Source organism: Heteronotia binoei, chromosome 18 (assembly GCF_032191835.1).
Source record: "Heteronotia binoei isolate CCM8104 ecotype False Entrance Well chromosome 18, APGP_CSIRO_Hbin_v1, whole genome shotgun sequence".
In the NCBI taxonomy this organism is placed as follows: domain Eukaryota; kingdom Metazoa; phylum Chordata; class Lepidosauria; order Squamata; family Gekkonidae; genus Heteronotia; species Heteronotia binoei.
The window spans coordinates 30,640,125-30,666,393 of record NC_083240.1 but is presented as its reverse complement, the minus strand read 5'-3'; the positions used below and the strand labels follow the sequence as shown (position 1 = coordinate 30,666,393).

Genomic DNA, 26,269 nt, shown 5'->3' with positions numbered 1-26,269 from the left:
ATGGCCTGCTCTCCTCCTTCTCCTCCATTGTGGCAGCAGGGCCATGAGCAGTCCGGCCCTGTCAGCATGAAGCCCTGCCCTCCTGCCCCTTTGCAAAGACATCCTTGACCTTTCAAACACTTCCTGTGGCCTTCAAACAGAAAGGAAGTACAATCTGAAATTGCGCAGCCAGCAAAGAAGTCTGAGTTTTGAAGCTGGCTGGACAATGTGAAAGTGAGGTAGGTGGCAGCTATTCTATGCATGCCATTTACTTTGGGGGGATCAGTATTATCTAGATTAGCTAGGCTTCCCAACCCCCCCCCCCCCCGCTTTGGCGGGAGACTTCTGGGTTCGCAGCTTCATCCCCCTGTCTCCAGAAATCGGGAAGCGGGGGGGGTGGGGGGGTGGAGGGGGGGGAGAACATACCTGTAGGGTTCATGTGGGTGTAGAGCTCCTGAGCAGTTTGTAAAACGTCTGCCCCTTTAAAGCTGGGCAGGAAGGAGGAAACAGGAAGGGCTTCGGAGAACGGCCCCTCCCTTTCTTTGCTTTCGTTTTCACAGCAGGCAGAAGAAGACCAAGTAAGTATTTGTGTGTGAGAGAGAGGGAGGGGGGATTCCCTGGTATGGAGGCCCTCCCCCCCTTTAGAAAGCGTGTGGGGGGGGAGGGAAATGTCTACTAGGCACTCTATTATTCCTTATGGAGAACAATTCCCATAGGGAATAATAGGGAATTGATCCGTGGGTATTGGGGGCTCTGGGGGGGCTATTTTTTGAGGGAGAGGCACCAAATTTTTAGTATAGGATCTACTGCCTCTCCCCAAAATACCCCCCAAGTTTCAAAACAATTGGACCAGAGGGTCCAATTCTATGAGCCCCAAAAGATGGTGCCCCTATCCTTAATTATTTCCTATGGAAGAAAGGCATTTAAAAAGGTGAGCTGTCCCTTTAAATGTGATGGCCAGTACTCCCTTGGAGTTCAATTATGCTTGTCACATCCTTGTTCCTGGCTCCACCCCCAATGTCTCCTGGCTCCACCCCCAAAGTCTCCTGGCTCCGCCCCCAAAGTCCCCAGATTTTTCTTTAATTGGACTTGGCAACCCTAAGATTAGCATGGCCTTTCTGTGTGCCCATCTGCCCAGCTTCAATATTTGCCCCACTGATGGACCTCCTGATGGCACCTGGGTTTTTTGGTCACTGTGTGACATGGAGTGTTGGACTGGATGGGCCAACATGGCTTCTCTTATTAAACTCGCCTTCTACACAGCCAGACTCTTACAATGCAATCCTAAATAGAGTTACTCCAGCTGAAGCACAATGAAATGAATGGGCTTACACTGGAGTAATGAGGGCTTTTTTGCAGAAAAAGCCCAGCAGGAACTCATTTGCATATTAGGCCACACCCCTGATGCCAAGCCAGCCAGAACTGCGTCCTGCTAAGAAAAAAAAAGCCCTGGGAGTAATGCTTCTCAGGATTGCACTGTTTGCTTGTCACGGTTAGTATTGTCTACTCTGACTGGCAGCAGCTCTCCAAGTTCACAGGAAGAAACCTGTCACATCATCCACATCATCCGGACCCCATCTCCCACCTGGAACACTCTACTGCTAAACTAGTATAAAGCGGCAGAGTGCTCTTTCCCTCTGCGATCACTTGCAATCTCTTAGGACTGCTCTGATTTCCATTTTCCCCACCACTCCAAAAAGGGTGCCTTTCTGACAGGTATGATCGTTAGTGGGATTCGGCCACCCTCCTTTCCAGTTCGCTTTCTTCTTAATCACTAAAGCTGAGCTCGGTTATCACAAGACCCTCCAACACAGCTGAGCCAAGGCGGTCTTCGAAGAGCCTCGTGGTGAAAATAGTCCCACTGGGATTCAGAGGAGGGAAACCTAGAATTACTGTGTCTCGTAATTATGGGGTTGTCATGGCTCTGAGACCGCCCACTCTTTCCCCGCTACCACAGACCACTGACATCTTGCTGCCTTGATGGAAAGGAACACAAGCGGAACACTAAATGAGGAAGGCATGTTTGCACACAGACAGGGCTAATGGGAAGCAGGCTCAGCCCCAGAATGTATTCCCACGTCAGCTTTCAGACCTGGTTTGCAGGAAGCAATCTGAAGTGTTTCCTCCAATCAGGGCTCATTTTGTAGCAGGAGCTCCTTTGCATAGTAGGCCACACCCACCTGATGTAGCCAATCCTCCAAGAGCTTACAATAGGCCCTGTAAAAAGAGCACTGTAAGCTCTTGGAGGATTGGCTACATCAGGTGGGTGTGGCCTAATATGCAAAGGAACTCCTGCTACAAAATGATCCCTGCCTCCAACCACATGAACACATGAAGTTGCCTTCTACTGAACTAGACCCTTGGTCCATCCAGGTCAGTATAGCCTACTCAGACTGGAAGCAGCTCTCCAGGGTCTCAGGCAGAGGTCTTTCCCATCACCTATTGCCTGGTCCTTTCCACTGGAGATGCCAGGGACTGAACGTGGGACCTTCTGCACGCCATGCAGATGCTCTGCCACTTAGCCATGGCCACTTCCTATAGACCAGAAGCACACAGCCCCCTCCTGCACTAGAGAAAAACTGGATCCTACACCCACCCGCAGGGACACGAGGAATAAGAAAACAGTCCTAATTCTCTTCGACCTAAAAGATTACCCAGCAGCAGGGCTTTTTTGTAGCAGGAACACCTTTGCATATTAGGCCACACACCCCTGATGTAGTCAATCCTCCAGGAGCTTACAGTAGGTCCTGTAAGAAGAGCCCTGTAAGCTCTTGGAGGATTGGCTACATCAGGGGTGTGTGGCCTAATATGCAAAGGAGTTCCTACTACAAAAAAAGCCCCATGCATGAGAGGTGCAGAGTCTAAAGCCAGATCCTGCTGCTTCCCCGGTTCTTCTCGGGAGCCGTCTCTGCCCCAGGAAACCGGCCCAGCTACTGTGCAAGACTTTCCAACCTCACACAGACAGAGGTTTTCAGATTAACTATAATTATGTCCCAAATGCCACATTCTAAGGCCAGCAAGTGTGTCCCTTAAGTGAAGGGTTCTCTCTTTTCCCAGCAGTCGACCATTTTACCAGAAGGTTCAAAATTAGGCGTTGGAGCAGGGTTCAAAAAGAGCTGCATGTGGGGGAGATAGAAGCTGTTTCTGCGTTATGTCTGATTTCCCATCAAGCCAGACAACAGTGTTGAGCTGCGATTCCAAAAATAGCGTACCAAGAGCAGTACAACAGACACTTCCACCCCGAACCGTCTATTTGTGAGGAGGAGCACCTCTCTGCAAGATGCAGGGTGAAACATGTGAAAAGATATACACATTTCCCTTTTTCTTGCTGGGGAGGGGATGATTGCTCATTCCCAACTCCTTCTGAAGGGCTTTTTTTTGTAGCAGGAACTCGTTTGCATATTAGATCACACACCCCGATGTAGCCAATCCTCCAAGAGCTTACAGAGCTCTTCTTACAGGGCCTACTGTAAGCTCTTGGAGGATTGGCTACATCAGGGGGTGTGGCCTAATATGCAAATGAGTTCCTGCTACAAAAAAGCCCTGGTTTAACTAACTCCCTGAAACTGAAGCTGAAAGCAGTCTGCCTCTACTGAAACACAGCGGGGTGAACTGCTACTGGGATAATTGTTTTTTGCCTCTTTTGGCAGCTGCTAAACTGAGACACAAGACGGGTAAGCCCTAAAGGTGACAAGTGGGAACATTTCAGATTCCCTTTTAAATTCTTTTTGAGATATATATATAATTTTTTTGCCTACGACGAATGCTCAGTGCAGCCTGAAACAGAGCTAAGGAGACAACCAGTTGTGTTTGTTGACTCCCCACTAGAGAGAACTGTCCCTGTCTTTACCGACCAGTTGGGAAACATCTGTCCCAGCCGTTTCTGACTGCTTTAAAAGCAACACGTCAAATATTATACCAGAACGGATGGCGGTGAAGCTTTTCTCCCAATCTGCCAGAGCAGCCGCCAACCCTGAGGAGTGAAAGGGAGCCAAAAAGCAATTATCTTATTTCCTTAATGGAAAAGGCTCTGTCTATCCAAAAGGGCTTTTGAATGCAGCCACAGATGACGATAAAAGCCACAGAGAAGAAAGGGAGGGGGTTGGGAGGGCTTCTCCCTCGCAATTTGAGTCCTGGGAGAACTCCTGGAAGCCTCTCTCTTTGCAAAACGGGGGTTACAAAAAGAGAAGGGAAAATGCACATGCAGGGAGCAGATCAAAAGATCATTTAAGGGCTAAGTTCTTTACTGTTTAATGCGATGAAATAAAAATGGATTCAATTCATGTAGTAAAAACACACACATCTCAATGAAGACACTGCATGGGAAAAGCCAGAAGGAAAAGCATAACACCAGCAAAAGCCTACGCAAATGTGACTTGGAAGCAGTGTTCCTTCTAAGCTGAGTTAGCGTGAGCTAGCTCACAGATTTTTTAGCCTCCAATTCATACATATTTGTCTCAGCTCAGGAAAAATAGCCCCAGAGCACAATAATTTATGCAGTAGCTCACAACTTTAATGCCAGTAGCTCACAAAGTAGAATTTTGCTCACAAGACTCTGCAGCTTAGAGGGAACATTGCTTGGAAGATCTAGGATCAGCTCTCATTCCCATCACCTCAAATGTCAGTCAAATCCAGTTCCTGCCAGGATCCGGCCCTGCTCTACCAGATGAATGCCTGCATGAATCTGAATCAGGCCATCGGTCCACCATGGTCAGTCTTGTCTACTCAGACTGGCAGCCACCCTCCAGGGTCACAGGACAAGGTCTCACATCACAGACTTCCTGGTCCTTTTTAACTGGAGATGCCACGGATTGAATCCAGGACCTTCTGCATGCCAAGCAGAGGCTCTTCCACTGAGCTCCAGCCCCTCCCCACAGGCCTCTCTCTTTGTTCACATCATCCAGGACAAAAGATAATATTTGCCTTAAGAAAAACACTTGTGAGCATCATACAGTGACTGCTGAAGGATGAGGAGGAGGAATGTGGCTTCTTCCTCTCAGAACTATCACTTGCTTTGATTCAGATTTGGATCCATTCATTTCGTATTGTCTTTTATCCAAAATGCAGGGTTTCGGAAGTCCTGTTAAGGGTGCTATCTTTGCCTGGGGCCATGGGAAAGCAGAGTCATGGGTTTGCCAAGTCCGGGTTGGAAAATTCCTGGTGATTTGGGGGTGGAGCCTGAGGAGAACAGGGGCCTCAGTGGGGTATACTGTCACAGATTTCCTCCCCCCCTTCAAAGCTGCTGTTGTCTCCAGAAGAACTCCATCAGTTGGAGATCAGTCATAATTCTGGGAGACCTTCAAGATCCACCTGGAGGTTGGCAACTGTCTGCTGCATAGTGGTGGCACAAATGTTTAAAAATTGAGAGAGCTGAAATCTGAACTGCATTTCTCTCTTTCTGATCTACCTACAGTTGCCAGCTGTGGATTGGGAAATCCCTGGAGATCTGGGGATGGAGCTAGAGGAGAGAGAGAACATATGAAGCTGCCTTCTACTGAATCAGATCCACAGTCCATCAAAGTCAGTATTGTCTACTCAGACTGGCCGCAGCTCTCCAGGGTCTCAAGCTGAGGTTTTTCACGCCTATTTTCCTAGACCCTTTTTAGTTGGAGATGCCGGGGATTGAACCTGGGACCTGCTTACCAAGCAGATGCTCTACCACCACCATCCCTCCATTTCACAAATACCTTTCAATGGGGTATAATGCCACAGAGTCCACCTTCCAAAGTGGATATTTTTTCTCCAGAGGAGCTGATCTCTGCCTCCTGGAGATCGGTTGCAATCCCCTGTGGAGATCTCCAGCTACTGCTTGGAGCTTCAAACAAACAAACACCATGATATACTGGCTAAGACGTTTAGTAAAACTTTTATTAAGAATCTGACAAATCTTGCAGATCTTTTGTCACATTAGAAAAAAGAAATACAACCTGACAATATTACAAAGAAAAGTCCATCCAATAGAGCGCATGGATATACACTCATTTTGTCAAAGATTCTTGATAAATGTTTTACTAAATGTTTTAGCCGGTTTATCACAGTGTTTGTTTGTTTGCATCTCTACTATGAGAGCCAGTTTGGTGTGGAGAGCCAGTTTGGTGTAGTGGTTAAATGTGCGGATTCCTATCTGGGAGAACCGGGTTTGATTGCTATTTTTAACCACTTGGAGCCTAGCAACCCTAATTGCAACAGGTCTCGCTTGTCTGTAAGACCAGGAGCTCTTCAGGTTCCATCTGGAGATTAACAGGCCTTGATCTACCTGTTGGACAAGGCCTAGCAGTGAAAAGGGGAGGCTCACTGTAGTGCAAGGGTGTCAAACATGCGGCCTGGAGGCCAAATCAGGCCCTCAGAGGGCTCTTATCAGGCCCCCGAACAACTGGCTCTTGTCTGCTTCCTTCTCCCTCTCTCTTGCTTCCTTCTGCATCACAGCTTGCTTTGCAAGGTTTGCTCAATCGCACAGGAGCTACAAAGTCTCTATCTTCTCCATTGGCTGAGGCTCCTTCCTTTGGGAGGAAGGGGGGAGGGACATCATGCTTTGCCAGGCTCTATCAATTGCACAGCAGAGCTACTGAGCCAAACCTCCCTTCCTTCTATTAGCTGAGGCTCCTCTCCTTCATGGCCCACTGCGGAAGAAAGTAAAGAGACAGAGCTTCCTTTGTCCAGTTCCCTGGATCCCATGGGAGAGATACTAAGAAAGCACCTTTAAGATCAATGTGCACTAATGTTTTAAGCATGTGTTAAGTTTTTTTTTAAATCATCAACTGTGTTTGTGTCCTTTATAAAGTTTATATCTCTGCTACCTAATCTTAAATAGGTACACACATGGCTCAGCCCAACAAGGTCTCATTTATGTCAGATCCAGCCCTCATAACAAACGAGTTTGACATCCCTGTGGGGCTGGATGTGATGATGCTGGATACTACAAAGTCAGCCATGCGGCAGCACTGCTGTGCTCTACTGATGCTACATCTAGCCTAAGTGGGAGAAAACTGCACACATCCATTTACTTTAAAAATCCTAGCCACTAACTGGGGGTAGGGGGCTGTGGCTCAGTAGCAGAGCATCTGTTTTGCACATGCAGGGTCTCCGGTTCAATCCCCAGCGTCTCCAGTTAAAAGGATTCGGAAGTTAAGTTACATGAAAGCCCTTGACTCTGAGACTGCGGAGAGCTGCTGCCAGTCTGAGTGTGTGATGTTCCAATTTGCTTGCGGAACTCAGGTTCCTGGTCTTAGGCTCATACATCAGAGACAGGGTGTTCAAAACAACAGCTGCTTTTTAGCAAGGAGACACAGGACCAGAAGCAACTGGTTTCAGGAAATGGGAGCTTGTGCCTCCTACAGTTTTAAGGGGAGGAACGGTGGCTCAGTGGTAGAGCATCTGCTTGGTAAGCAGAAGGTCCCAGGTTCAATCCCTGGCATCTCCAAAAAGGGTCCAGGCAAGTAGGCGTGAAAATCCTCAGCTTGAGACCCTGGAGAGCCGCTGCCAGTCTGAGAAAACAATACTGACTTTGATGGACCGAGGGTCTGATTCAGTATAAGGCAGCTTCATATGTTCATAAGTAAGAGAACTGAGCATGGACTCCACTCCATGAGCCTAAGCCAACACACACAAATACCAAGCCTGGGAAACAGGCTGTTTAGTTGTAATTCAGATAATAAATATACCATAGAGTGGGCAATACTGATATTGATGTAGACCAGGGAATCTGAATCAACAACAACCACCTTTACTGGCATAACAGCATGGATGTGCACAACCAGCAAGGGAGGAAGCATATATTACCCAAACATTTGAAACATTCCTCTCCTCTTAGAAGCGCAGCACAGATATTTAGCCACAGTCTCAATAATCTCAGGGCTATGAATCGACAAAAGGAAGAGGGTCTTACCACCATCAGATCGTCCCTCGTGATCTTGAAGAAGAGGATCTACGTAAATGGCATGAATGTCACAATATAACATACAAGGCAGGAGAACATGTTCAGTGCTTTCTATAGCCCTTGAACCACAAACACAAAACTTGTTGGAATATGGAATTTGCTTAAATCTCCTGTACAACACAGCAAAAGGAAGGACATTAAAACGGGCTAACATGAAGGCTCTACGAAGGTTAGGGGAAGTCAAGCAAGGAAGTTATGTTGCCAAGGTTCCACTAGAGGAGATCCCCCACCTCTAAGGGGAACATCGGCCAGAGGCAATTGTAGAGTTCTTGTAGATATTGAAAAGCAATTGAAAAGAGATTGTAGATATTGAAAAGCAAGAACTTGTAGATATTGAAAAGCAAATGCAGTCCTCTCAGGAAAAGAGACTAAATCATCAAAACTGAACCCAATTATGGAGATTTTTTCTTCTATATTGGGTAGCCATGCAGATAATTGGGGTTCAGATGGCACGCATGCAATAAGACTATTGGGGCTACTCCTAAAATGTAAACGTAACCAGAATTTAATGGTTATAATCCAGGCTTTTGTCTCCAGTAGGAGTCTTTGATTGGTCTCCAAGCATATCGCTGCATAGGGCACACACTCTGGCAGCCCTAATAGTTTCCTTAAAAAGCTGGATTGTATTCATTCTATTGCTTTATTCAGGGCTGTGATCCAGACTGGGATGCCATAAAGCAGTTTAGCACTGATTTCGTGGTTAAACACTCTAAGGGCTGCAGGAATATATTGATTTCCCTTAGTACAATGGAATCTGAATCAGTGTAAGGCAGCTCCATGTGTCCAAATTCAAGGGGAGGAGCTGTGGCTCAGGTTAGAGCATCCGCTTTGCATGCAGAAGGTCCCAACTACAATCCTCAGCATCTCCAGTTAGAAAGAGTTCTGGGCAGGCAATGCTGATGTTAAACAGTGGGTTCGATGCATGAGGAGTCTGGTAGTGATGAATCAACGTTCTTTTATTGTGATTACAGCATAGTAATGGCAGACTAAGACTGCTGTACTAGGCCAACGGGGCCAACTAGATACCCACCCATTGGATTGTTTGAACCAGCAAGGAGGCTGGTGATTGGTCCAGGGAAGCAGAGATTTGGATCCTGCTTCCTCTTGTCCCCAATCCCCAAGCGCAGTCCTTAAGGCTCCAATGAGCCAGGCAGGAATTACCCACACACATAAAACATAAAGTCCACATACACAAAATCTGAAAACCTCTGAGACCCTGGAGAGCAGTTGTCCATCACAGTACTGGCTTTGATACACCATAAGGCAGCTTCACTTGCCTAACTAGAAAGGAAGGGTTAACAAAAGTCAAAAACAAAACAATGTGGCTTGGGGAATGACAGAGAAAGGCTGAGAAGGACTGAAACCAAAGCGGTGGGTGGCTGACACCACACGAGGAAAGAAGCGGGTGCCTCTGCCCTGCCCTGAATAACCCAGGCTAGCCTGATCTCATCAGATCTTGGAAGCTAAATGGGGTCAGCCTTGGTTAATATTTGGATGGGAGACCACCAAGGAAGTCCAGGGTTGCTGTGCAGAGGCAGGCAATGACAAACCACCTATGAACACCTCTTGCCTTAAAAACCCTATGGAGTCACCATAAATCAGCTGTGAATGGACATCAAACCCCCCCCCCCAAAAAAAATCCATATGCAGAGAGAATTCCAATTTCCCTTTTAAAAAGCAGACAAGTTTCTAATCCTCAAACTCAATCATCACATGCGGATATGAAAACGGCCACTGAACACAGGCTCCAGAGCAACTGAAAGAGGAGCCACAGAAACACTGACAACGATGCTAGAGTTGTCCGTGAAGTAGGGGAACTACCATCATCAAATTGCTTTTTATTTATTATGGAATTTTAGTGGCCTTAGAGGACTAAGAATGACCTGGTGACCAAGCTGGAAGCCTCTGCAGATGTAAAAAAAAACCCCAGTTTGATCTTTTAATTTCACTGCTCAAATTGTCAATGTGTTTGCAAAGATCTGGCCAAGTAAACTAGTAAGTCGTGCAAACTCGCTCAGCTCTGTGAATTTACTGACAAAGTTCAGCTCACCCCTTGCTCGGTACGCCGAAAGTGGCGGGGTCAATCCCTAAACCTCCAGTTTAAAAAGCAGAAGGGGCTTTGCCTGATACCCGCGCAGCATCTCTGCTAGTCAGGATGTAGAATACAGGGCTAGAAGCCTAGCAGCTTCACCTATGAATCAGAAGTACACATTCTGAAAGGAAAGCACAGCCAATCAGAGTCACCCTCTCATCTCACTGTACACACAACCAATTCAAGAAAACCCTGGTCTATGAACATAAGAGAAGCCATGTTAAAGTTCCTCATTAAAGGCTCCTTAGCAAGCTCAAGAGTCATGGGGTAAAGGGACAAGCCCTCTTGTGGATCAAATATTGGCTAATTAATAGGAAACAGAGAGTGAGTATAAACAGGCAATTTTCTCAGTGGGGGATGGTAAGCAGTGGGGTGCCACAGGCCTCAGTATCGGGTCTGGTGCTTTTTAACTTGTTCATTAATAATTTGGAGTTGGGAGTAAGCAGTGAAGTGGCTAAGTTTGCGGATGTTCAGGATGTGAGAACCAGAGAGGATTGTGAGGCACTCCAAAGCGATCTGCCGAGGCTTGCTATCTGCTACAGAAGGAACCAAGCCCACTTTCACAAACAGCCAAGATCCACAGCAATTTATTGAGCTGGGGCATGAAGTCACCTCCAGCGCCTGCGTCAAGGGAATGGCTGTGTATGTGCCTCAGCGGAGGGTGGGGGGGGACAATTGCTGGCACAGCAGGTCTGCCAGACATGCACTGAACAGGCAAGTGGAAAAAAAATGGTCCTCTGATCAAGCAGGCAGCTAAATGTACTAAGAGGCTGCTCTCTCTGTATCCCATTTATGCCTGTTGGGATCATAACTGTAGGTAGCTGTGAGCCAAACTGGAAGTCACACTTTTTAACGAGGTGGATCTGGGTTCTGCCTGCCCAGTTTCTGCTCCCCAGTTGTGAAGCTGTCTTCTACTGAACCAGACCCTTGTTTCCATCATGGTCAATACCAGAGGAGGCCAAACTCAGGAGCCACATGTGGCTCTTTCACACATACTGTGTGGCTCTTGAACCCCCTACCGCTCTGTTGGCTGGCTTGAAGAAGGCATTTCTCTCTTTAAATCCCAAGCCAGCCGGTAGCTTGAAGAATGCATTTAAAGTTGCTTTCTTTCCACTTCTCCCTCCCCCACCTATTTGCCTGCCTGCCTGTCTTGCGGCTCTCAAACATCTGGTGCTTATTCTACGTGGCCCTTATGTTAAGCAAGTTTGGCCACCCCCGGTCAATACTGTCTACTCTGAATTACAACAGCTCTCCAGGGTCTCAGGCAGAAGTCTTACACATCACCTCCTGCATGGTCCTTTTAACTGGGGATGCCGGAGATTGAACCTGGGGCTTTCTGCATGCCAAGCAGATGCTCCACCACTGAGCCACAGTACCATAGTTATGGGGAATTACTTGCCCATGCTGCAGGGTCCTGATTGAGGTTGGGACTGTGGCCCGGGAGAGGAAGGTTAATGTTCTCTTGTGTCATTCTCCCAAGCTGAAACTGCCCTGGAGGCATTATTTGCCCAATTGCTGAGGAGCGGGCTGCATATAGACTGCAAACTGAACTGCAGCCCCCTGGAGGGGCTAACAACACACCCCTGAGGCCCTCTAGCTACATGAAAGTTGGGGGGGGGCAGGTAGTGCAACGTCTAGTTTAGACCTAAGGTGGACTGACTCCCGAAAGAGTTAATACCAAGTTTATTCAAAAGGAAGATGATGTATAATGTAAGACAATTTCCCTTAGAAAAACTGGAAACTTTAAAAAAAATTACCTTTCAGTGCTGTAAACTTGTATGCAAATTTAAGATGGCCTGCTTTCTGTTTACAATACACGGGGAAGAAGGAACCTAGCCTTTCATTCAGGAAATAAGATACTTTTTAAAATCAGGGCAAGCCTAAATATCACAGTAGAGTGAGCAAGGTTCAGAGCTTCTGAGAACTCTTCCTCTGGCTGTCTGGTTTAATATAAAAGGAGCGGAGAGAAGAGAGGGGGGGGGGGAGAAATTGAGGGGAATGGCTGAACAGCTGATCACTTGCTATTTCTAAAGTCTTGAAATGGAGCACAGGATTTGAGCAAACAGGTTCCAAAGTCTGCCAGGACGTTGCAGCAAAACAAAAAATGGCCAGGTGATTGTTGCAAACAGAAAAATTAGTGGTTGGGGGGTCCTGACATCGCTAGATGTGGGGGGTTGCTCTGCACCCCCACTAGGGCTCCCATTCCACCGACCCCAGTGGGGGACCCTCTGATTTCAGGAGCTGAAAGGTTTCACCCAGCCCCTCTCAGCTCACACAAACCTATCAGGAGGGCCAGAGCCAGAAATACAAACAACTGTCCAACCCACTTGCAGGACTTTGTGCCTGTTTGTAGGACACAACAGCTGAAATGTTATTACAGTTGTGCCGAATGTTTTTGCTCGTTGGTATCGAATTTGCAAGCCACCTGGGGTAGGATTGTGTCTGTCAGCTGGGACACAAAGTCTCCGGGGTTGTTTGAAACCTTATTTCTGTCTGACCCAAGCCTTCAAGAAAGAGATGGCCGTCAGCCTCAATAGACAAAAGCTGTAGGTATTAACATGCTCCTCTTGCTATAAGAGCTGTGTTGAAATGGAATTGCCAAGAGGAGTTGCCATGAAAGGCACAATTAGAAATGAAGCCCACTAGCACCTTAATAAAGATGAACAAAACTGATTCCAGCATAAGCTCTCATGAGTCATTGTCCATATTACCAAATGCACAGAGCACACTTCCATAGTAGAAACCTAAAGGTGGACTATTTGTCACTACCACCCTTCTGTGGCTTGTAACTTGATAAATATGTGCTGTAGATGTGCCCATTTTCTAAAGAAATGGACTCTGAGGCATGAAAAAGACAGGTTATGCCGAGGAAGACGCCGTTTGCTTCGGAGGGCGAAGTGCCGAGGCAGTTAGTGCGGCCGAGAGCCTAGCCGCTCTATTCTTTCTGGTCTGCTTCGAAAAGCGGAGGCAATGCGGGCAGGCTTCCACGCGGTGTCCTTCGCCGAGGCAGAGCAGACACAAAGAGTGGCCGTCGGGAGGGGCGATTTTCTTGCCGCAGGCCTGGCACCTCTTAAAAAATCCCCAGCGACTGTCCATAGACAGCGGTCGCTGGGAAAAATCCTCTCAGAATCCTCTGAGAGGAGGAAAAACTAGGGGCGAGGGGGGGGGAAGTCCCGGAGGACAAGAAACCCCACCGCGACACGCCACCGAACGAAAACGCACTTTTTTTTTTTTTTTTTTTTTAAACTAACTAACTATGGAACTAACTAACTACTACACTACAGAAAACAATAAACAGGCTAATATTTACAGGAGGCTCGGGGAAAAAGGGGTAGAAAAAACCCAAAGCTCACCGACCGGGAACACGAGGAAACACAACTCTTCGCGCAGCGGTCAGAAAGGAACTGGTGGGATTGCCGCGGTGGCGCCGTTGGGCCTGCGCAGTGGGACGCCGGCGCATGCCCAGTGGCGCCGTCCGCGGAAATCTTTCCCGGGCTTTCTTACAGATACCGACTGGGGACCAGCGCAGGCGCAGTACATCCCACAAGTGTGATGCACAGAGACCACGAAGAAGATCTAATACTGGAACTAGGGCTGCCCGGCTGGCTTCCCACTGTTGGTTGAAGTGGCAGCAGGAGAAAAATAAATACAAAACAGTAACATTTGCAAAATCACTGGGTCACTTCCAGGAATAAGCTGGAAGTAAAGTAAGGTAGCTCTAGGAATCACCAGAAACTCTATGTTTTTACCAAAGTTTCCAGAATTCCTAGAGCTATTCTGTGTCACTTCTGGGATTTTGCCAGAAGTGACATAGCGATATGGTGACGTTGCATGCTAGAGGGACGGTGACTCAGTGGCAGAGCATCTGCCTGGGAAGCAGAAGGTCCCAGGTTCAATCCCTGGCATCTCCAAAAAAGAGTCCAGGCAAATAGGTGTGAAAAACCTCAGCTTGAGACCCTGGAGAGCCGCTACCAGTCTGAGAAGACAATACTGACTTTGATGGACCAAAGGTCTGATTCAGTATGGCAGCTTCATATGTTGTTCATATGTTTCCATGTCCCAATAATTCCTAGCTGGCCCAAATTTTTGGTCTTTAAGGTGCCACCGGGCTCCTGCTGGAAAAGTGCATGACTCTGAGCTTTAAGAATAAAACACATTCAAGGGCTTAGAGCTCAGCCAGGGCGTGAGAGGGTCCCAACCAGAAAGCGATAGACGTAAGAAAAGCATTTTGTTCTATTTGTATCTGATGAAGTGAGGTTTCCCTCAAGAAAGATTATACCCTAGAAAATAGTGTTGGTTTTTTAAAGTGCTGCTGGAATTCTACAGACTAACACAATTACTTACCTGAAATGACCCTGAAGCCTGTTTTCACTACCAGGTTCTGCCATATGATAGGCTCACTGGTTTCTTCTGCTAAGAAAGTCTCGGGGTTCAGTCCCTGGACATGCTCATTAAAGGGCCACAGCAGTTATAGGGAAGGATCTTTGTCTGAGACTCTGGAGAGCCACAACATCAAGTCCATTCGTCTGACCCAACCCAATCGACCCCATATGTTCATATGAAACAAAGTAATAATCAATAATTTTTCCTTCCCCCACTCATCCCCGCTGAAGCATAACTTTCCTGCTTCCTCTTAAATTCTTGTTTTTTTAAAAAAAACCACTGACCACACCTCGTGATATTATTAGTTCAAGAATAGCTAGTGGTAAGATGGTTTAAAAAAAAAAAAAGTAACTCACAAGGACGCGGTCTCCAAGCCGGAAGTCTTTATCCCCTTTTTTCACCGACCCGCTGTCCGACAGGTTTGATCCAGATTCATTCCCCGTCTTCATGGTACTGTTGAGGACGCTCTCCCTCAACGGGATGACGCGGGTGGAGAGAGGCGGGGTGGAGGTCCCCGAGTGGAGAGACAAGTTCTGAGCAGTCAGGGACTCCACGGAGTGAGCATCGCTCCCTGAGCCCTCGGTTGTGGGCTGACGGGTCAGCTTGGAAGGCCGTGTGAAAATCCCCTGCAGTGGCTGGCACTCAAAGTAGCGTACACCCCCCACAGAACCGTCGTTCTTCCCAACCGGGTCATCCAGAACTACCCCTGCCCATTGTCCGGGGGCAAACTGGGTCTCTCCCAGATACTGGATCACGCCTGGCTTCACTCCATTCACCCAGACACGCTCGCCCACCACAAAGTCTCCCAGGAAGTCATCGCCCACCTCAGCGACCTTTGAACCTGGGGGCTTCTCAGCAGTAACTGTAGAGGTGGAACCCTGTTTGTGGAGTGGCGAACCTGTAAAATCAAAGATGAAAAGATTAAGATTAAGACCTTCAAAAAAGATTAAGGCCTTCAAAAACCCTATGTATTGTATTGTGTTGTTTAAACTATTGGTAAATGGAACAGTCTGTAGAAACACCCTGCGTAAAATGGGTGGGTCATCCACTGGGAGACTAACCATCCTTTCATTTAGAAAGCTGAAAAGGGGAATTTCATCCGCTTGTGGAGTATACTCACTCAGTCCCACTTTTGTATCAGTAAAACCGGCTTTTGTTTCAAAAATCTGTAAAACCTCTTTGAGCAGAAAAAGAAGCGTGACAAAGAAATCTAAGTATGTGGATATGCACACATGCATATTATAGAACATACAATTGCTCTCAAGCCTCTTTCAGCACTATAATGGTCCGTTAATTTAAAATCAGTAACAACATTTATTTGTGTCGCTTCTTGGAATAAACAAGAACCACAAAAATGAAAGGAAATAACAATGAAGAAACAAATTTCATTTATTTGCCCAGCAGTATGGTTAAGAGCATTCAAAGTAGTCAAAGAAAATCGTCAGGATGCAGTAGGGCGATTTTCTTGCCGCAGGCCTGGCACCTCTTAAAAAATCCCCAGCGACTGTCCATAGACAGCGGTCGCTGGGAAAAATCCTCTCAGAATCCTCTGAGAGGAGGAAAAACTAGGGGCGAGGGGGGGGAAGTCCCGGAGGACAAGAAACCCCACCGCGACACGCACCCGAACGAAAACGCACTTTTTTTTTTTTTTTTTTTTTTAAACTAACTAACTATGGAACTAACTAACTACTACACTACAGAAAACAATAAACAGGCTAATATTTACAGGAGGCTCGGGGAAAAAGGGGTAGAAAAAACCCAAAGCTCACCGACCGGGAACACGAGGAAACACAACTCTTCGCGCAGCGGTCAGAAAGGAACTGGTGGGATTGCCGCGGTGGCGCCGTTGGGCCTGCGCAGTGGGGCGCCGGCGCATGCCCAGTGGCGCCGTCCGCGGAAATCTTTCCCGGGCTTTCTTACAGATACCGACTGGGGACCAGCGCAGGCGCAGTACATCCCACAAGTGTGATGCACAGAGACCACGAAGAAGATCAAATCTAACACAGCTTTTGTAACAGGATTGACCTTTTCCCCTGCAAATTCCTAAGATTAGTCTACAGCAAACACTGTTTTATCAGCAGTACGTATCTAAGGCACAAATCTCCATGCAACACACCTCATAATATTTCGTGGATGTCGGGCATTAACCAGTTTCAAAAATACCAGCAAAACTGACTTTCTATACTAGGAACTGTGGACTGACCCTAAGATAGTCCCGAACTTCCCATTCAAAGACTAGGAACCTTCCAGTGCACATATGATAAAAGGGGTGGGGAATGCAGGGGGGGCTCATTTGCTCTTTTCTCCCCTCAAATAAAAAGGGAGGGTTGTTTGCCTCTTCCCCCCCCACTAAAGAAACAGCAGCAGTCATTCCTGCCCTTATAGGTTGCTTAAAGAGTATTCCTGTCTGCAGTTTTTCTTCTGGCTGGAGTTCAAACAGCAGTTCAAACTTTCTGACCCTAAATGGCCAGAGACCAGGTTGCGTAAAGGACTGTTTGTTCCCATCTCTCTCTCTGTCAGAAAGCCCATAAGCAGAGCATAAATGTAACTGCCCCACCCCCCACCCCGGCCACGTAGTTTGTCTCCAGCAACTGGCACTCAAGAGATTATTACCTTCGAGGGCCTGTTCCTCACAAGAATGTAACAATTATCTCTCTGGGTCAAACAGAGCACCCATCACTTAATCCCTAACAGCAGCTTCTGGAAGTCAATGAACATATGAAGCTGTCTTCTACTGAATCAGACCCTCAGTCCATCAAAGTCAGTCTTGTTTACTCAGACTGGCAGTGGCTCTCCAGGGTCTCAAGCTGAGGTTTTTCACATCTACTCGCCTGGACCCTTTTTTTTTAGTTGCAGATGCCAGGGATTGAACCTGGGACCTTCTGCTTACCGAGCAGATGCTCTACCACTGAACCACCATCCCTCCCCTACATGGACATCCTCCATCCCCTGCCTTTGCCTCCCCTCCCAAATTCAGAGGTATTTAGAGGTACACTGCCTCTAAACAGGGAGGGGCCATTTACCTGCTACGTCTGGCAGCTGTCCCATAAACGGCAGAGATGCGAAGGGCCCCCCCAGTTGCAAGTGCCTTAATTTAGCGGCTGCGGCACAGAATCCCAGAGGCAGCACTGATATTTCACAAAAGCAGCCAGACTAGCATGCTCATGCTCTGCTTTATCATTTTCTCCTGATCCGTACCGAAGTTTAAACGGGCCTGACGGATTCCATTCCTAACTCGGAGGAGACCCCAAAAACATTTTTCTGGGTTTTTTAAGAACCCCAACAGCTATGCCTGAAGATGGAAGAGCAAAAAGGTGCTTCATTCCAGTTGGCGCCGCATCTTCTTACCCTGGCTGCCCACGTGAGCGTCAGGAAAGGGACTCAAAGCACCACTGACCTTTTCAAGCGCCTGTGTTGCACCTGGCAGCCTGGGGCCAGACCCTTGCCTTCGGGCAGCTGCCAGCAAGAAAAGATAACACAAAGAAGAAGAGAAGCCCTGACAGATCAGACCAGTGGCCCATCCGGTTCGGCATCACCACAACCAAGACAGAGCAAGGCGGCCTGAGCACAGCAACGCTGCTCGCCCCGCCTCTCTCGCCGGCTGCAGAATCCGGCGCTTAATCCTGTTAGGCCCGTGAAAAAGTCCATGCCAAGAATGCCAGCTGTCAGGAGGAGCAGAAATGCAATGGAGCTGCCCCGTTGCCATGGTATTTCAGCACATCGAGAAAAGCGATGACTCCGTGGGAAAACAGAACAAATACCAGACTTTCGGCAAACACCCGAAGGGGAAAGCTGAGCTGCCTTTCTGCAGGTAGCAGCACAGGTGAAGCAAGATGGTGTACCAGGGCAAAGCTGCTTGGAAGAGTACTGCTACCTCGCCAGCAACCGGGTTTAAATTGGTTCTTAGTCTGCAAAAAGATCTCTGACGGACTATTAGCAAAGGGCCTGCCCCTCTGACAGATGGCGCCTATCTCAAGGCAAGGGAGGGCTTGAATACCTCTAGGATCCAAGCTGATGAAGCGGTTAGAGTGTCTGACTAGGATTGGAGAGGTCTAGTTATGTTTAATACCAGGCTTGCCATAGGCCCACAACCCCCACCAAAGTTCCCCATCAGCACACAGGGTGGGGAGTGGGGGCAGAAAAACAGCATTGTACAACTCCACTTCCAGCTAGGAACCCAGAAGTGATTTTTCCCCCCCACATTGCTCTAGGAATGTTCCCATTCTCTATGGTTTTTACAATAGGTTCCATTGGGGGATCCCCGTTTTGGTAGGCTTCTATCTGCCACAGACCAACTGGCCATTGGGGAAAACCCACTCCTAAGCAGATGACATCAGCTGGAAGTGACATCACTGTGTCATCATGGAGGGATACTCTAGTATTTGGGCAAACTCTACGGCATTGAGTGTGAAAGAGCCATGGGGTTTTGCCCAAATACCAGAGTCTCCCCTTGTGACATCCCCAACATGATGATGTCACTTCCGGGTTGCACAAGATGTTGCACGATGTCCCCTCCTAACCTCAGAATGCTCCCCAAGAGACTTCCCAGGAATAAGAACATAAGAACATTAAGAGAGGCCACGTTGGATCAGGCCAAAGGCCCATCTAGTTCAACACTGTGTATCACACAGTGGCCAAAACCCAGATGTCATCAGGAGGTCCACCAGCAGGGCCAGAACTCCAGAAGCCCCCCTGTTGTTGCCTCCCCCCAAAAAAGAATACAGAGCATCACTGCCCCAGACACAGTTTTCCACCTCTATCTTGCAGCTAACAGTACTGATGGGCCTCTGCTTCATATGTTTATCCAGTGAGAAATGTGGTTTGCTCCCTCTACAACACCAATGCATTTCAAACCACTGTCCGAAATAAACAGGCATACTCAAAACCATAGGTGGGGAGATAAAGTAGAATACATTAAAAGTCTCTCTATTATTCTTTGTTTCAGGCCCATCTACCTATTCTCTAGTCTGTTTTCCCCACACCAAAGAATGAACAACAAAAGAAACAAAGAGGAGAAAAGAGGGAGCCCAGCGGCAAAACCAGGAATCAAAATAATGTTCATTGTTTGTCTGAAATATAAAACACTCTCTCTCCCTCTTTCTTTTAGCGTTAAAAATTCTGCAGGTGCAGACAAGGCCAAGATGTAATAATTGGGATAAACGCTACAAGATCCAAACACATGTATCAGAACCATCCGTGCAGAAGTTGGGCCAAGTCTACAATGGCAAATCTAGAACTGCTTCAGGGCAATAAGATAACCAGAGGTAAAAGCCACATTAATGTGTTAGCAGGGAAGCAAGTATAAAAGAAGCAGGCGGAGATGAAGGAGGGGGAAATCTATCAGCTGGAAATCCTTGCGTGAAGAGTAAAATACAGGTTTTCAGGGCCAGAGAGAGACATTCCCATCCATTAGTGTGCTTTGGGGGAACTGCCTTCTGGGGCGGCTGAGTGCCTAAACAATGAGGCACTCTCTGCCCTCTGCGGGTTAGCTAGGGTGAACCGGAATAATAGAGTCCCTCCCACTTGGAGTTCATTGTCTCCAATCACAGTTTGAACAGGGCTGAGGTAGTAATCTTGCTCTCTGGATGGGCTGGATCTTGTTATAGGCATCTGCATAAAAATCTTTCCCATTTTTATCTCCATTAAAATTCATTGCTGCCTCAGGACTAAGGTGGAAATGACATCAGATTCTCAGAGGACAGGATTGGAGTTTGACCAAGCATCTGTAGACAGTCCCGCAAAAAGCTGTAGGGTTTTGACCCTTGCCCATGAGACCACGTCAGGGTGACATTCAGGGCTGGCCCAAGACTGTCTGACACCCTAGGCAAGGCTTAACTTCTGGCGCCCCTCCCCACCTGCACTGATAACATCACTGAATCACATGGGAGGGTGCCCAGTTTGGCCCCCCAGAAGGCTGGCACCCTAGACAATTGCTTAGTTTGCCTAGCGGCAGAGCTGTCCTAGTGGCAGAGCCGGCCCTGGTGGCATTCTAGGATTTGCTAGAAACTTCACTACATTACTCCACTGAGCAGCAGGGAGAGCAGCAGGGCATAGGGTTACCAACCTCCAGGTAGCACCCGGAGATCTCTTACTATTCTAATTTATCTCCAGATGACTAAGATGAGTTCCCCTGGAAGAAATGACTGATTTGGAGGGTGGACTCTTGTCAAATTACACCCTGGTGAGGTCCCACCCCAAACCCCACCCTCCCCAGGCTCCACCCCCAAAACTTCCAGGTATTTCTCAGCTTGGAGCTGGCAACTGTACCAGAACGGGGACTGACCACCCCATCACATACTCTCACTAGGGTTGCCAACTCCAGGTTAGAAAATTTCTGGTGATTTTGGGGGTGGAGGACAAGGTTTGGGAAGGGGAGGGACCTCAGAAAGGTATTATGCCATAGAGTCCACCCTGCAAAGCAGCCATTTTCTCCTGAACCGATCTCTGTTGTCTGGAGACCAGTTGTAATTCTGGGAGCTCTCCAGGCCCCACCTGCAAGCTGGTAACAGACTCAGCCTAACCTCTCTCACAGGGTTCTGACGAGAAAAATGCCTAACAAACATTCTGTTCTGTACTGTACTATGAGGAAAAAATGGAAGAAAAGAACAAGGGGATCCAATCTGGACACCTATTCGGGGGAGAACTGCAAAGTATAAATAAAATACAGAAATAAAATCAAAATATTCATACCCATCCCAAGCAAACAAAGATTTAATGTGGTTCCTGGTTTATTTTTTATTTTGTATGGGCCTAAATATAAACCTCTCTTACAAAGCTCAAACCCAAGTTTGTAAAACCAATTAAAATAAAAACAGTATACATTTTTCTTTAAAACCTAGTCATTAAAAGCCATGCTACTGCTCATCCTTGGTTTGAAAACAAAACCGCTAGCTCCACACATCACTTTCGCATTGCTTCTCCAAGTTCTCTGGGTGTTGCTATCACATTAGATGCATTTTCTTTTTTAAAGGAGAGTTTGCAAAAATGCTGAATTTGTCAAGGAGCAAGGGACCCTGGAGTAGAATCCGTCGCTGGGGGGCAGCCGCCCTTCCACAGCAGGCAGGAGCAGCCGATATGAAGAAGCTGCCGTTTCTCAAAAAACTTGGCCAGAAACTCTAAGAAGAGCTACTGTATGTTAAAAGCCAATAAAAGAGCCAATTGTGCAAGATGCGTTTCAGGCCCTGGAGATCAACAGTTTTCATTGTACCAAGTCGTCCGTTGCCATTTGGAGAGGGACGGGTGAGTTTTAAAGAGAGAGCTTTTTGCGAGTTTCAAATATGCCAGGCTCCTAAGAAAAGCTTTCCATCTCGCTGCATTTTTAAAAAATAACTGAAAGGGAATTCTTCTATAGAAAACATATGTCCAGGGACTTTTCAAAAAAAACCTCCCAGGTTCCAGTGGGATTTCAGTAAAGACTGAAAGACCTCCTGAAATTATAACTGTTCTTCAGATGACAAAAGATCAGTTCCCCTGGAGGAAACAGCAGCTTCCGAGGTTGGGCTCTTTGGAGTCATATTCTTACTAAATGCCCTCCCCAAACTCTGCCCTCAAATCTCCCAGAATTTCCCAACCCAGAACGGGCAACCCCAGGTGAAGAGTTACCAGGGAGTGAACTTGAGATTTCACTTACTTCTCTGGATGAGGAGTATTCTTCACCCAAGAAGCAAAACCAAAACCCTCTCACAAAGCGTACATAATGCCATCCCTGCCAACTTTTCACAGACCAAAATAGCAACAGGGGTTGTACCACCCCTTATTTTTATGACCAGGCACGGAGGCTGAACACACCTCCTATCCTTATAAGGGGCTTTAAAGCTCTATCTTGCTCACTGTGGGCCCTGTCAGTGTCAAACGAGAAGGACTGGAGATCTCAGTCCCTATCAGCAATTCTTCATATACAATTAGAGGGGCCCGGGGGGTACAATTGGGTTGTGGGCTAGGGTTGTAATTCTCTCCCAGAATTATATCCGATCTTCATACTATAGAGATTGGTTTTCCTGGAGGAAACAAAAGCTTTCAAGGGTGGGGACTTTGGCCTCATATCCTCATGAAATGCCCTCCCCAAACACTGCCCCCAAATCTCCAGGAATTTTCCATGCCAGCGCTGGCAACCTGAGGCCAAGAGATGCCACGGAGTGAACCTGGGGTTTCCTGCTAGTGCTACAAGCACTCTGTGTCTTCTTAGCTGGTGTGACGGCAAGGTAAACAGTTCACATGCTGGTTTCTTGCACTCACTGGGAAAGGCGGAGGAAAACAGTTCTTACCTTGCCCAGTCTATCTCTCTCACACGCACACACATACACATACTTCCTGTTGTATCTTTAGAGCACTGAGCCATTGATGATCCAAGTCATGATCTGGACGATTCACACAGCTATTTGAAAAGTAGGGATTCTCACACTACCACAGTACAATGTACCGAATGGGTGAGAATCACAGAAAAAGGCCAAAAAATAAAAGTATTTTCAGTTACTCTATGGGAGCAGACAGATAAGAGAGAGAGAGAGAGAAACAGACAGAGAAAGAGAGACAGACAGAGAGAGAGAGACAGAGAGAAACAAACCATTGTTTCTAATAAGACAAATAGCTTCCAATGCATTTGTGATGGACTGCGCTTTTCCTTTGCCCGCCTCCCATCAAGAAAAAGCGCAGTCCATCACAGCATTATATTAGGGGAATGTTTGAACCTGACTTGAAACACAGCAAGGAAATGTCATTTGGAGTCACATTTGCACTCTAAAGAAGCTCTCTAAGAGCTTGATTAAAAAAAAAAAAGATGGAAGGAATTTGAATCACGGATGAAAGCACTGAGGTTTCAAAACTTCCGCTTCATGAGATGCATTAAACAGGATGCTATGGTGGAAATTACGGACCGTAGCACTTGAGAAAGGGTGGGGATGTTTCTGAGGGCTCCTCTACGTAGAAAGTGGCCCACAAATAGAGTTGCCAAGTCCTGCTTGGGAACTACCTGGAGATTTTGGAGTGAAGCCTGGGATTCATAGAGGTGTGGGAGCTCAGCAGGGTACAATGCCATAGAGCCCATCCTCCAAAGTAGCCATTCGTTCCAGGAAAACTGATCTGCCAGAATCCCAGGAGATCTCCAGCTCCAGCATTTGCCAGCATAATCTAGAAGGCTCTTTGCATCCACTTAGAGAAGAGGTACAGGACTAGTTTGCTCAAAATTATACACTTAAGTGGCATCGAGCATTTTGCCGTCAAATAGAAATTGTTTGCTCCAAATAAAAAAAATAAAAAAATGTTGCGGGGATGAGAGCGTTCTTGCCATCAAAAGGACTGGCTTGCTTCTAATAAAAAATATTGCAAAGAGCAATTTGCCAGCAAACTCCAGAAGGAAGACATTCAGAACTGGCTTAAGCTCCTAATATAAATAAAAACACTTAAGTGGTGGGTGAAAGGACTTGAAGAAGAAAGGACAAGATGTCACAGAAGAGCAGTGACATTGAATTGTTACAAGAGGCTGACAACCCAGAAAGAAAAAGGAAGGATTACTCCTGAGAAAGTTCACCGACGAAATGAGCCTATATCCAGGTGCTCATTGGACCTTCCTTGTAATTTTGTAATGTGAGAATGGACCTTTCTTGTGCTGTTGTAATGTATACAAAGATTATATAGTTTTTCTAAAAAGGTTTTACTAAACGTTATTAGCCAGTACATCACAATGTCTGTTTCTCTTATTCCCACCTGGAAGTTGGCAAGGCCTACTACACACAAGGAAAGAGTATATGGGGAGGGGAAATGTGCCACAGTCTTCTCCTTGATATAGTAGTTCTCTACATGCAGGGAGGGCACACTTTCTTTTAAAAGAATTAAGTAGTAATAAGAGAAGGAGATATTGGATTTATACCCCGCCCTTAACTCTGAATCTTACGAGTCTCAGAGCGGCTTACAATCTCCTTTACCTCCCTCCCTCCAAGAAACACCCTGTGAGGCAGGTGAAACTGAGAGAGCTCTGATAGAAATTGCCTTTTCAAGGACAGCTCTGCTGAGAACTTGTGGCTGACCCAAGGTCACACCAGCAGGTGCATGTGGAGGAGTGGGGAATCAAATCCGGTTCTTCCAGACAAGAGTCCGGGCACTTAACCACGAATCCAGACTGGAGGATAGCATTTCAAAAAGCAAAGACACTCGCCCACCTTTGCAGTCTAGTAGTTCTCCTCCACTGCACCATTTCATTCTACACAAAGACAAAGAGAGACTCTGCTCTCACTTAACTGAGCAGCATGGGACCCTCTGTAGCACCACTTCTTCCCATGCTACTAGGGTTACATCAGAGCCCAATGTGTGAAAAGTCCTCACTGTGACTTCTTCTCATGGCAGCATTGGGCTCTCTGGATTCCAAAGGGCTTTGGACACCTAACTTTAGCTAAATCTGGGTCTCAACACATGCATGCGTGTGTGGAATTGACTTTGCTCTTCAATGCCCTCAAATGATACTCGAGAGCTGCAAACAGGTCAGATCCACGTCTGTAATTCTCTTTTTTAAAAATGGGTTTGCCTTGTGCAATCTATCTGCACCAGAACGCACCAAGCAAATCTCCTTTGCTTTCATTCACCATTAGACTTTTACCTGTGAGAAGGAAGGAGGAGGAGGAGACTGGATTTATATCCCACCCTTCACACAGAGTCTCAGAGCAGCTTACAATCTCCTTCCCAGGCTTTTTTCTGTAGGAAAAAGCCCAGCAGGAACTTATTTGCATATTAGGCCACACCCTCTGACATCACCATTGTTTTGCACAGGGATTTTTGTAGGGAAAGCACAGCAGGAACTCATTTGCATATTAGGGCATACCCTCTGACATCACTATCATTTTGCACGGGGATTTTTTGTAGAAAAAGCCCAGCAGGAGCTCATTTGCCTATTGGGCCACACACACCCTGCCACCAAGCCAGACAGGACTGCATTCCTGCTCAAAAGAAGCCCTGCTCCTTCCCTTCCTCTCCCCACAACAGATGCCCTGTGAGGTAGGTGGGACTGAGAGAGCTCTCTCAAGAACTGCTCTTGAGAGAACAGCTCTGAGAGAACTGCGGCTGGCCCGAGGTCATCCAACTGGCCACATGTGGAAGAGTGTAGAATCAAACCTGGTTCTCCAGATAAGAGTCCGCTGCTCTTAACCACCACAGCAAACTGTGAGGCTGAAGGTAAGCTCCAGTAGCCATTTTGTGGCCGACTCTCCCCCCCCTCCCCCATAGCAGCCATTGCATGGCTGCACAACTGTTCTGTTTCATAATTCCAAAGGCGCCAAGAGGCTCAAAAAAGTTGGGAAGCCCTAGTTTAAACCAGCTGCATACAATTAAGCCCCACTCACTTTTGCACAGTACAAAACTTATCTGTCTTTTTAAACGACAGGCTCTGCCCAGGCTTGACCTGTTGAGAAACCCCTTTATTCCCAAGGCTTTGTAGGAAGACCATGGCCAGGCTTGTCGCTTACCTTCTTTCGTAGCAGTGGTGGCCGTGGTGGCTGCAGTGGTGGCTGTCCCAGTGGGTCGTCCCACGGGGCTGGAGTGCTTCCCGGCCCGCCCGGGGATTTTAAGACCGCTTGGCTTTAGCATGGCTGCCTCGATCTGTGGCTGAAGCTTCAGGATGCTCTCTTCCAGGATACTTGACGTCACAGCATCAGGCACGTAGATGATGGACTTCTTCCTCCATCTTCAAAGACTGAAGGGTCGGGAGAAAAAGAGACATACAAGTTTTCAGGAGGAAAGGCTATACCACATGTGGGAGCCACATGTGGCTCTTTCACACACCCCACCCGCCACTGGCAGGCTTGGAGAAGCCATTTCTCTCTTTAAATTAGTTCTCCAAGCCAAGCCAGCTGGCAGCTCGGAGAATGCTTTTAAAGTTAAAGTTGCTTTCTTTC

General features: G+C 47.2%; 1 protein-coding gene across 4 annotated transcripts in view; it reads right to left on the bottom strand.

Moving 5' to 3' along the window:
• The window catches only part of CLIP2 (CAP-Gly domain containing linker protein 2), a 77,301-nt gene extending 51,237 nt beyond the window's left edge, over positions 1 to 26,064 (bottom strand). For all 4 annotated transcript variants that reach the window (XM_060258894.1, XM_060258895.1, XM_060258896.1 and 1 more), the window contains exons 1-2: positions 25,841 to 26,064; positions 14,747 to 15,288 (exon numbers count right to left, since the gene is read on the bottom strand). In XM_060258894.1, coding sequence (XP_060114877.1) covers positions 14,747 to 15,288; positions 25,841 to 25,961 — 663 coding nt within the window. In that variant the 5' untranslated portion in view covers positions 25,962 to 26,064. The remainder of the gene's footprint in view (positions 1 to 14,746; positions 15,289 to 25,840) is intronic.
• Positions 26,065 to 26,269: the final 205 nt, after the last annotated feature.